The 12,424-nt window shown below is 35.2% G+C and overlaps 2 protein-coding genes across 2 annotated transcripts in view; both read right to left on the bottom strand.

Moving 5' to 3' along the window:
* Positions 1-840, bottom strand: part of LOC108687167 — a 4,603-nt gene extending 3,763 nt beyond the window's left edge. The window contains exon 1 of the mRNA XM_018192789.1: positions 427-840. Coding sequence (XP_018048278.1) covers positions 427-510 — 84 coding nt within the window. The 5' untranslated portion in view covers positions 511-840. The remainder of the gene's footprint in view (positions 1-426) is intronic.
* A 5,456-nt stretch (positions 841-6,296) lies between these two features.
* LOC108687109 (bone morphogenetic protein 2-like) lies at positions 6,297-10,749 on the bottom strand. Its single transcript, XM_018192710.1, has 5 exons — positions 10,263-10,749; positions 9,705-9,861; positions 9,453-9,598; positions 8,836-8,937; positions 6,297-8,489 (listed from the first exon to the last, which is right to left on the bottom strand). The coding sequence occupies exons 1-5, from the start codon at positions 10,464-10,466 to the stop codon at positions 7,419-7,421; spliced, it is 1,680 nt and encodes a 559-aa protein (XP_018048199.1). The 5' UTR covers positions 10,467-10,749; the 3' UTR covers positions 6,297-7,418.
* Between the last annotated feature and the right edge of the window lie 1,675 nt (positions 10,750-12,424).

Below are 12,424 nucleotides of genomic sequence, written 5' to 3' on the forward strand. Positions count from 1 at the left end.
AGGGAAAATATTTAAAATTTCTTGAGATTTTTTTTCTATAAAATCTCGAATGGAATATTTATATGTATTAAAAAGAAAAATATCGATTGTCAAGGAAAAGAAAATTTGAATTTGTAATAATATTATTAATCATGTTTGAAGGGTGTTACATTACACTAAATGACCTACTAAGAGAGGATTTCGGATAAATTAGATTAAAAAATGCGATATTTTGCGCTATCAGCACTATTCATTTTCTTTTCTATTCGCAAATTGAATTTGCGATTCTATTTTCGGTGCATTAAGCAAGAGCGACTTCACTATCGCTGAAAATAATTATATAAGTAAAAAATGAAATCAGACGAGAGCTTCATACAGGATGATTCTCCGATTGTAAATGAGTAAGTTCGAGGAAATGGATTATCTTGTCGTTTGATTCATACTTACTTCGTCGTAATCCTTGTCGTCGTGCGAAGCGACGAAGATCATGTGAAAAACTGCCGCGACGCAAATCACGAATAGCGCTTTCATTTTGTCGCTCTGGGCTCCGATCTCGACGGGACGTATAAGCGGCGTTCCACTTCTCAGCTATACTCGACCTTTCGAACATAACTAACGTGCCTTCACAATCGATACCCAAATACGCGGCAAATCACTCGGGGCATCTGCTCGCCTGTTTACGGGACGTCCCGATTTTTCCCGTCGTCGTTCCGACGGACTGACCGGTTTGACGAACTCAGGGAAAATCGGCGTCCGGTTTTGTTTGTTTACCAGCCGCATTCCACGCGCGCAGGTAACAAATACCGCCGACGCAGTAGATACGCGCGGGGAAGCGAACCGACCGATGACGCGTGATGTAAGACGGACGATAGGCAAAAGAACGAAGAGCTGAGGGTTCGGAAAGATCTCGAACGGGGGGAAAGGTAGGCGCACGCGGCGCACACCGTTCAAAGGCCTACCACTAGGCGCATAGTTGTGAACCGGTGAAGTCTGTCCCACTGTGTGTTGTGTGTAACAGCCGGCGATGGATAGAGGGAAAGACGGAAGGAAAAAAAAAAGAAGAGAAGAGGGAGAGAGAGAACGAGATAGCCTAGCCTGACAGCCCTGATGGCCTGATGGTGACCCACGGGACATCACCGTGTCGTCGTTGTATTGGGCGCTATGACGTACGGTCGTCTGCATTAACCCTCAATTATGGACGTGGAGCCCCGGCGACTCCTAGCTGCCACTTATTTCGCAATTTTCTTCATTTATGTTTCCTTTTTTCTAGAAAAACAGATAAAACTTGATTCCGTGCACATTTAATGGCGAAACGAGCATGAGAGCAATTACTTTATTTTTCCTTCTTCTATAACTTTTCGGGTTTATTGTTAGATTGGAGTTGATAAATTATTAAGATTGTCTGGAAAAACTTTCTCGTGTGCGCGAATTCTAGATATCTTTCTTTTTTTCTTCGCTTCTCATTGATTTGTTTCTTCTTCTTAGTCTTCCTTGTTTCTTCATTTGATTTTGCTTCTCACCAGCTCTGCCAACCCCAAAGCTTTTCTTATTCCCTTTCGAATAATAATCGATCACTTCTTCTCGTAGGATCCTGTTAATTAAGTAAAGATTCCGTAACATCTAATCATTCTGCTCTCGTAAGCTTTAATTACTGACAACTTATGATTGTTTGTTGTCGCATCAAACCTAGACTGCATGTGATCGAGTTGTAAACATTAAAATATATCCGCTTGGCAAGTTGGATCGCAAAATCTACGTTGGTAGAAACAGGCATAATTCTTAGAAATAGAAAAAAATTAAATTATTAATTAAGATTAATCTGCATTGACAGAAATAAAAGCGAAAAATATTCCTCCTTTCTCCATCACGCTTGGCGGGTATATTTTAATGTTTACAATTCGAAGATCACATGCAGTCTACAAGTTTGATGCGACAACAAACAATCATGAGTTGTCAGTGATCAAAGCTTACGAGATAATCAGGATGATTAGATGTTAAAGAATCTTGATTTAATTAACAGGGTCCTATGAGAAGAAGTGATCGATGGATAGAAAAAGGAGAAATATAAGTACTTTTCGCTTTTATTTCTGTCTGTGCAGATGCAGATTAACCTTAATTTCGGTTTAACTTATTTTTTTCTATTTCTAAGAATTGCCTGTTTCTACCAATGTAGATTTTGCGGTCCAACTTGCTCTTTCTTTCTCTAATTCTTGAAGTAGAAAGAGATAAAGAGTTAATTTAACTAAAATTCGAATTAAACTACATTATTAGAAACGTTAGAAAAAAAATAAAAAGTACATTAAACTCAAATCAAAGTTAATTTAATCAACGTTGATACACTGAAAAAAATATAGTCAATTTTAATAAATATTTAGTTCAATACTGCCAACTAAATATTAAATATAAAGATATATTTATTTGATACAAAAAATGTTAATTTAATTTAACAATCATTTTTTTTTTATTGAACAAATATTTATTTACTGTAAATAAATGTTTAGTTGGCAGTATTGAACTAAATATTTATTAAAATTAACTATATTTTTTCTCAGTATAGAAATGGACGTAACATTTAGCGCTGATCCTTTTACGACGGATGGAAAGTTTCATATTTTTCTCCAAAAACATAAAATATAATGAGCTTTCCTACGCATCCTACGAAATCTTTCAGCAATCGCAGGGAATGTTCCCCAAAACTGTTGGATAATGATGTGCGTGCGTGTGCGTTTCGCGTGCGCCATGCACGCCTGCGTATTACGAGGATCTAAATACAACGGTGGAATGCAGCGGAACGCGTTCCAGTTATTTTTAGTCGAGCCGATTCGAAAATACACCCACTGCGGATTAAATATAGTCGGGGATATGCGTGTCCCCGAAATGCACGCGGCGGCACGCGAGCGATCTCGAGTGACGAATGGAACATGCAAAAATGTCCTCAGATCTGCTCCTCCAAGTGATATGATACTTAAGAATAATTACTTTAAATAATAAGTACTTAAGACAATTTCAAATATCAAAAATCCACTACTGAATACCGGTCTTCGATCGATTCTTATATTTGAGATTGTCTTAAGTAGGAAGACCAGGGTCAATTGACTGTGAGAATAAGTAGAATAATCGAGGCTACATTAAAAACAAAACACGCGAGGCACGCGTAAACGTGACTGCACGCAGTAACGATTGCCGCTCAGTCTGCTGTAACATTTTGTTGCGAACACATCTATGAAGTTATGCTACAATTTTAAAAAATATATAATTAATATTTAAGTAAATATTTTTATTCTTAAAGTTTTTGTTTTATAATTGTATATAGATTGTCTGATAAGTTATTTCTGCTTAGATAGTAAGTGTAGTTCTTACTTAATTAAGTCCAACAGATTTTGTTTTTTTATGTGTCTTTGTTATCGTATATTGTTAATATTTTAAAAAATAAACTAAAGGATAGGGAGGGTTAGTAGACTAATCACAGGAACTGTATGATTCATTTAGTGACGACTCTTATAGTACTTACTCAAAATTTTATTTTTTTAAAGAAATTTTCCTGATGGGAAATGTTATAAGTTTAGTTCTCTCATGTCCAATCTCTCGGAAACTAGGTTCATTCGACGTGTTTTTGCACGAAATGAACAAATTTTGCAAAAAGAAGCATTGTTTTGCCCTGCGAAGCGAACGTTTGTGTATAAAATATATTTTTATAAAAGTTTTATTAATATGTAGCCAAAGATGTAGCTTAAAATACATTAATCTTTATTTTAATAATCTTAGTCAAATTAGTCTGATCCTGAGGCTAATTGAATCAGATGGAATGCATTAGAAAAATGCATTTTTTTTTCATATTAGTTATCAGTTTTTATTATTAAAATATCATTAGGTAATCAAATGTATGTAGTAACTGGTGTAGAATTCATTTTTTCAATAAGTCTCTTAATTTTGTCTGTAAAAATTCGAAACTGAAAAATGAGTCTATTAGCCCCAGCCTCCCATACAGACTTAAAATGTCATAAGCCAATCAGAAGGCTGTATTAGTATCTTAAGACATTATTTGAGACGATCTTAAAATAAGAACGAGATTATGAATACTGCCTTGAGACACGAACAACGAACACGAATCAGTGTCAGAAGAAGATATAATATAGAACATAGAAGTCTGTACACGAAAAGGATTTTGTGGAAATTTAGCTAGATACAGATGTGGAAATAATTTTGTTGGATCATCAAAATAATTATATAGAAATCTCAAGCATCTTGAACAATGGTAATAAGTTATAACATTCTGTACAGCAGTGTGAGCGTTTTATATAATTATTTTGATATTCTTAACAGAATTATCTTTACAGACCTAGTTTTTTTAGTACATCAACAAACCATCCTTTCTGTGTATTGCGATATAAAATCCGTAGATACTAAAGAAAATGTCAAGACAGTTGTCTATTATTTATTACAACTTTCTATATCAACGAAAAATAAAAACTTTTAAATAATTAATATATAAAATAATCACAATAAATAGATTCAATAAATTATAATTAAAATTTTCATAAAAGCTAGTTGGTAGGTGCTTATAAATAATTAATACTTAAAAATAAACTATTCTTTCTTAAATCGATTATATTTGTTGAAATAATTGTAAATTTAGACATATCGTAAAATATGTCATGTTTAAAGAAAAATGAAAAGAAATTGTATAATACATTTTTTTTCATTGTGAATTACGCTTCTATGCATTTTTACGGAAATAAAGGGGAAGGGGTTGAAGTGAATGAATATAAAATTAAGACTAAATAATGAGACCCCCTCGTGGCCCTCGTTACGCTGGCACGTGTGCTAAAAACGAAGAAGGTCACAGTATATGCGAGGAATGATGGGGTAGGAGGAGGGGGGGGGAGGGAGGAGAGGATGAAAACAAGCCGGGGTACCAAGTGACGTTTCGTCGAGCGAATACACCGCGTGATCGCCTGTAATTTCGTTCAATCTTGCGAAATTGCGCGATTTCACCGCGGGACAATTATTCAATCGAGATTTTGATCGCGTCTTATTTTATTCAATCTCATAGGGTCGCAGACAAGGCCGATTACGATAATAATAAAAATCCCGTGCGATTTACCATTGCTGGAAGAAATTGCGCGTATTCGCAAAAACGATCACGATTTTCCTGTTTCTCAATTTTTTACTTAATCCTCTATAACGTCACGTGGAAATTGTATATTTGTATATCTATATTTTTTTAAGTGTTTATGAAAAGCACTTTTACAATTGTTGTAAGATGCTTCGATATAATTGGTTTATACATTTGGATCCAATGAGAAACTAAGAGCAAGAACCAATCACAAAGAACACTTATAAGAGTGTACAAAGTTATTTAATTTTTCTGTTAAACTCAGCCAATATTTCTCATTTATTGATTTGTATAACAAGCAGGAAAATAAAAAATGAATTAAAATACATTTTTTATCAAGGTAAGGAAGGAAACAAGGTTATTGCGTGCAATCATAACGATAATACAATCGAGCGAAGCTCGACCAGTAGTGATCATTCGCATTCCGCGGCTGCAATCATTTCTGTAATCCGAGATGCGCCGCGCCCGCCGTTGACGATCGTAGTTGTCAGCCGGTTTGCCTCTGTAAATTATCATCTCAGCAATTTCGTTCCCAACGAAAACAAGTATGAGTGCTCAGTCGAGGAGGACGCATCGCGACGAGACAATAAAAAGACAATGCGCCGTTCGTATCCCGCAAGATTAAAACCTAATTTACAATGTTCTTTGCTTTCTATTTCTTATTACTTTTAATCACTTTTTACCTCTTGCCTTTTATTCTGTTTCTTCGTTTTCTGTTGCCCAAGATAAAAGTTGATGACCTTTGGAAGAAACAAACACGTGATATTGAGATAAAACGGGCATGAAAACGGAAAAAGGTAAAAAGTAATAGCGAATTTGGACTAATGTCCTATTACAATATAATCAATGCATATTAAAGTTGTTGTACACAGATATAAAAATATGTAAAATAGATATAAAGGAATATAAATATTTACATAAAAATATAAATATAATATTTAATATAATATTTAATATAAATATAGAAATAAATAGAAATAAATTAAATCTTCAACACACTTTATTGTACAGTTAGATAAAATATGTAACTGAGAAACAGGATGTAAAGAGCACATTGTAGATTAAGCTTAAATGCGTGAATATTCGCGAAATTCGCGAGAACATGAACATTGTTGGACTTCTCCTTTTGGAAGATTCTTTTCATCTGTAAAAGAGAGATCGGAGTTTACGGTGGTCAATAATTCGAATCACAAGTCGCTTGAATATCATTTTATTTCTATTTTTTTTTTATTTTCGTTATAAATAAATTCGATGAGATGTGTCGGTGCTTATATATGTGCACGCATAGCTGAGCAACACCCGCCTAAGTCTACGTTTACAATTATAGTAATAATTTAACGGCGCTACAGTATATTCTAATAGTACACTAATCAGATATACTTCATTAATCATATATGTATATGTTATTGATTCTATACGGCATACGTACACTTGGGAATGTCTTATGTACAAAAGTAGCTGCGAATGGCGTGTCGATTACTCATTACAGGATCGTCACGAACCTCCGGGAATGACAGTCTCAAGAGAATTCTCCGTTAATTCATTAAAAGCCATAATTATATGAGACTTGAATTAGTAAAAAAGTTAATAAAAAAGATCAGAACACGTTATAAAAATGTACGGAATGAATTCCGATCTAAATTATTCTTTTTTTAGAAAACTATATATAAATCTATTCTAAATTTTTTGGTCTTAAGAGTGAAAATTCTGTCACTCTTTTTTCAGAGTGGTAGAAGTTTCAATTTTTGATCTCAAAGAGTGAGATTCCATTTTAAAGAATTTAAAGACTAGGGAATAATTGAACAATTTTGATCGGAATCCATTCCAATTCCACAAATAATGGTCATAAATAAATGTTTAAGCCGCTGTTGTACTAAACCCTTTAACAACAAAACAGTCGAATAGGAATCAATCGCCATCGATCAATAATCTGCCTATTTACAATGAGAACGAATTATTTCGTAATTCTTATTTAACTGCAAGAAAAAATGAGGTAATGATCAACTTATTTATTCTATGCCAACATTTATGAAAACATTATCATCTCAAAATTTAATCTCCATCTTGCGTATTACAATATGAATCTCCATTCCTACTTCAATAACTTAGCGATTCAAAAACTTAGTTTCCTTTAGCGCAACAGAAAAGAATTAATTCATCACGAATCAGATCTAAAAGCCTAGACTTATTTTCTCTATTTACCTCTCTATTTCTTATATATTTCTTCCTTCCTTTATCATTGTTTTCTTCACACAGTATTTATTTTAATCATGGCTGAACACCTCGGAAGTGATCAGGTTTTCCTCCCTCTCTTTTTCCCCTCTTAACGACATCCGCAATGGTCCGCAATCATGTCCTCGTATATCTTGAGCACAACGTTCTCGTTGTCGTCGTAGAAGAGAATGCTGATGCTGAGCAGCTTGGTCGGTACGCAGCAGGGCCTTTCGACGCCTTTGGCCATCTTGTGTACGATCGCCTGTATTGTCGCATGATTCGTCGGCCGTTGGTTTTGGCTGAGAGGCAGTTCGCACACGCCCTTGCATTGATACGCGGAATAGCCAGCCGGCGCGATTATCGAGGACAACCCGATATCGTGGAAGTCCACGTAGAGCTCGTGCCTCGTGCACTCGATCGCGTTTTCCGGTCGCTCCGGTACAAACAAGCTCTGGCTGCTCGCTGATCGCGCCGGTCGATGACGTCCTGTGTCGACCGACGTCGATCTGTTCCTTATCACCTGTCCCAGCTTCTCGCGAAACATCGCTCTCTCGTAGATGTCCATCGACGTGAGGATTGGTGTGATCCGTGAGCAGTTTTTTGACACGATACCACAGGAAGTGCGTTTCCGAGAGAACGTCGAGTCGCGACGGTACCTCGTCGTTTCTAGAGGATTGTTATAACGAGAGATTTCACCTTGTTTCTTCTTTTCGTCTTCCTCCTCTTCCTCCTCTTCTTTATGTCTTTTCTTTAGCCGCTGGAAAAATTTCGACTCGTGTCTGTTTACCAGGAGAACTTCTTCGGGCTGACCGTTGCCTTCCTGTTGCCTCTTGTGTCTCCTGTTGTGTTTGACACCGTCATAGTCGTTCTCTAAATCGATCTTCTCGTTTTCCGCATTTTTCTTGTATATTGGACCTTTTTCATGGTTCTCCTCTTGTTGGTTGTCATCTTGTTTTTCGTGTGCATAATATCGCGGCCCAGTTACCGATCTTTCACTGGACCGATCACTACTATCATCATCGAAGAGCACTAATATCGGTTGCTTGCTGTGGTGGTAATCATTTCGGCGGGAAAACTCCACCAATACCTCGTCCTGGAATAGATCCTGAGTTGTCACCAGGAAACCCAGATTCGGCTCGCCGCTCATCCAATCGAGGATGGCTTGCTTCACGTTGAATATCTGTATACAAAAACTATTGTTGAATTATCCAATTCAACGCGATATGTTAAATATATTTAACCAAGTAGTTGACATTATTTTTTTAACGAGAATTACTGAAATTGGTCAAATTTTATTGAATGAAAATATCAAATTGCATTTATGATTTTTAATTCTTTTAGATAATTATGAATAATTTGATAAATTATCATGACAAACTTTTAATTTAAAAACTTTTAAAAAACTTATGTTTAATATTTGACTATTTTATAATATAATATTTGATTAAAAATTATTATTGATCTCGATGAAATTATCATTGCGGAAGGAAATAAATGTCAATGTTAAATCATTATATTATTCTCACCTGCCAACCGGAAGCGTGCGCACCGACATAACGAATATTCAATAATCTGTGAAGATCTGGCACATCAAGGCTGCGATTGTCTAGGACTTGATACACTCTTATCTACGTATATCAAAGTTTACATTAGAAAATTTATATTAAGAAGCATGATAGATATTTCAAAAATAACAAAAAAATTATTTTAATAAGAAGTAATATTTTTCAAATTTTACACTTAAATTAGTTGTCGAATAAACAAAATATTAATTTTTTCCAAATATTTGTAACTAATTGGTAGATATTGCAATGAAATTTTAAAAAACACTTATATAAAAACATTTAGATTTTGATCACTTTTAATTTTAATTTATAACAATAAAAATAGTAACAAATAATGTAAATAAACTATAAAAATGTGTTGCCTAATAAAAACAGAATATTATTAACACAACTTTTACATATATAATATACTTTGTTTAAAATATAAATATTAATTATAAATTATAATTAATTATAAATTAATTATAAATATGTGCTATCGAATCTTTTTAACACATCAACACATCAAGTTCACACGTTTGATTCACATGTAAAGATTGACAGGCTGATCGACGACACTGATCGTGCCAGGCACTTACAAGATAATAAGGCGACACAGACGTTAATGGATGTACATTCCTCGATGGTATTTTCTTCCGATAGAGATGAAGCTCAGCCTCCAGCACCGATTCGTTCATCTCGAGTCCCGAGACGTTAAAGAAATAGAAGTTCGATAAGAAAGGATCTACGTGCAAAACAACGAGAAAAATGTTTAAATCGCGATTCTCGCTCTCGACAGTGAATTATGTGACTTCCGCGAGTGTTTAATGATTATATACTGAAAGAATTACCTCTTTCAACGAAGCTACGCACGATTCTGGCGTTATATGGATTCCGGCCTCGCGTAACTCCGCTGGGATCGGCGATAGTATTGTAGAGTTCCATCATGAATTGCGGCGGTATCTTGCGATGGGCCAGATTCTCGTTCTGACTCCGAATACCAAGGATCTGCAATGCGTTCATCATTTTACTGTTTAGTGTGAAACTTGGAGATTTCATTATCTGAAGACAGCAAATCGCCACTTCTGGCCGGATGATTGTTGCTTGATTCTCTCATTTATCGTAATTCTTTAAATTCTTTGGAGGAATCTCACTCTAAAAAGCGAAAATTGAGCCAGTTTTGAAAAAGACTCAATTTTCATTTTTTTATGTCCGATTTCTTCATCTCTAGATAACTTTGTTCATAAGATATCTTATCTGGATAAAATTGTTGATAACTTAAGGAATAAAGGAATTAGCTATAAGAGACTTTACTTTTTAGAGTAAAATTCACTCTAAGCATTTTAGAGAGTATCCGATATGTCACGATTATGGAGAACATTTGTCGCGACGAAAGTTGTCATTATCACCTCTTGTATTTTCTGCAAAGCCTCTTCTCGTTGAGGCGCGAAATCATTCTCGTCTGCTGATTGAACGAAGGGCCACAATTTTCTGAGTTCTTGCTCGAGATCATCCCTGTCTTCAGTCTGAAGATCCAACTTCGCGTTAACGTTGCACAGAGACGTCAATGAGAATAGCAGCACTAGGAAACAACATGACGCGCTTCTTGTCATCACCGTCGTGGATCCACGTATTGTGATAAGAAAGAAGAGAGGTTCACTCGCGATTCTATCGAGATCCGTTTCCTCGAGCGCGTGTTGTTTCACTTTCAATCCTGAGGAATCGCACGCGAAAATCGGTCGGCACTGTTAACGTCGTCGTGCATCAGCTTATTGTTTTATCGCGAGAAGGATAATCTCAAAGGAGCTCTTTCTCTCGAGTCTTTATTTGTCTTTATTAACGTGGAAAAAAAAATGATAGAGAAGTATCTTCCACGAAGGAGATTTTGCCGAACCGAACGGGATGCTAAGTGGCATATGGGATGTCTTGGCCGCGAGGAGTCACCTTTATGCTACTCCGGGAGTTGCCTCCCCCGCAACTCGTTTGCCCCCCCGCGGTGTTGGCTCTCTTCTCGCTTCTTTCTCGCTGTCGTTGTCATTGTTATCGTTGAATGGGGATCCTCTCGATTTTCGCGCATTATTAATGTTTCCCTTTGTCAATATTTGTTTGCTACGTAAATTATATTAAAAAGTGTTCTACTGGAGAAAATTGAATATTATTATTTTAGATAGGAAAGGTCCTTCTAAACCTGCATCTTTTGAAAACCCTGTCGAAAAGTTTACATTTAATAGTGAATTAATAGTGAAAGATATTCTCATTAAAAAAATTATGCGGAATTTTCAATTTTGATAGAATACATTTTTATATATTTTTAAATTTATAATATCAAAACTAATTTGTGTTATTGTTAAATTTAATTATTTTTATGAGTCATCATTGTCCAATATGTTATTAATTAAAGCAATTGAGTTTTATTCAAGAAAATATATTAAACTTCATTTAATTTAATTTATTTACTAAATGCACGCGCGCGCGCGCGCGCACACACACACACACACACACACACACACACACACACACAAAACATTTACTATAGACGTTGTTTACTTTGAAATCAATTATACAGATAAATTGATTTACATTTTGACACACACACTGAAAAAAAATTATTAAATCTTAATACATATTTCTTTAAATAGTACTAAGTAATCAACGTTAACTTCAGTAAATAAATATTTACTTAGAAATAATCAAACAAATATTCATTAAAATTTAGTATTTTTTAGGGCATGGAAATAATAAAAATAGTAAAATATTATTTCATTCAAGGAATTAGGTCATATAATTGTTCCTTTAATATTTAATAGTGTAGGAAAAAGAATGTTAATTAATTCCTCTGATTAAGATTTGCAAGGGAACGATTTACGAGCACTTTTTACGTTGATCGATTAACTGGTCAAAATCGATGAAAGAAGCGAGAAAAGCTTTAAAAAGACCGAGAGATATAAGGTCGCGCTACAACGATGACATCGCATGGCTATTAAAAACAGCAAGCGCTTCTTAAATACCGCGGATTCGTAAGTGCCGAGTTATGTGATTTGTCACGCGGCGATATTTAGGCGGATTTGACGTCGACGATTTATTTGTCCCTCTCTAACGAGAGACTCGCGAGGGCCGATTATTTATTTCGATAAATTTTTCTTGTCTGTCAACTGTATTTTCATACGATTTTTATTTTTCTAAGCTTTATCTGATTGCGGAGCCATTCGCGTTGCATTGGCGGCCAATAATCACGTTATGCAAAATCTCGCTTATCGATAAACGTCCACCCACGTGGCGGATCAACATCGTCACACGCCCAGATTCGCAAAAGCGAATAATATTTATCAATTGTTGGACGCGATAGAGTTATACTTACCGAAGAATCTCTAATTTTAGCGCGTGATTGACTCTATTGTAGTAAACAACTTTTCGTGGGTGTGTCCTACTAAAATTGGGACAATCACGTGAAGGAGGTTGATTTGCCGCTTTAATGCAGATATAATGTAAGTGCACAAAAAATCAAAAATGTCCTCGTCAAACTTGTTTCCCTTCATAAAAGCTTCATTATCGCTTCATATAGATTATATAT

Source organism: Atta colombica, unplaced genomic scaffold, assembly GCF_001594045.1.
Source record: "Atta colombica isolate Treedump-2 unplaced genomic scaffold, Acol1.0 scaffold200, whole genome shotgun sequence".
NCBI lineage: Eukaryota > Metazoa > Arthropoda > Insecta > Hymenoptera > Formicidae > Atta > Atta colombica.

Coding starts and splice junctions, on each gene's coding strand:
- LOC108687109 (XM_018192710.1), bottom strand. CDS start 10,466: ATGACAAGAAGCGCGTCATGTTGTTTCCTAGTGCTGCTATTCTCATTG. Junction 9,862..10,262: donor CTTTGCAGAAAATACAAGAG/GTGATAATGACA, acceptor AACGCATTGCAG/ATCCTTGGTATTCGGAGTCA. Junction 9,599..9,704: donor GCGTAGCTTCGTTGAAAGAG/GTAATTCTTTCA, acceptor TTTTGCACGTAG/ATCCTTTCTTATCGAACTTC.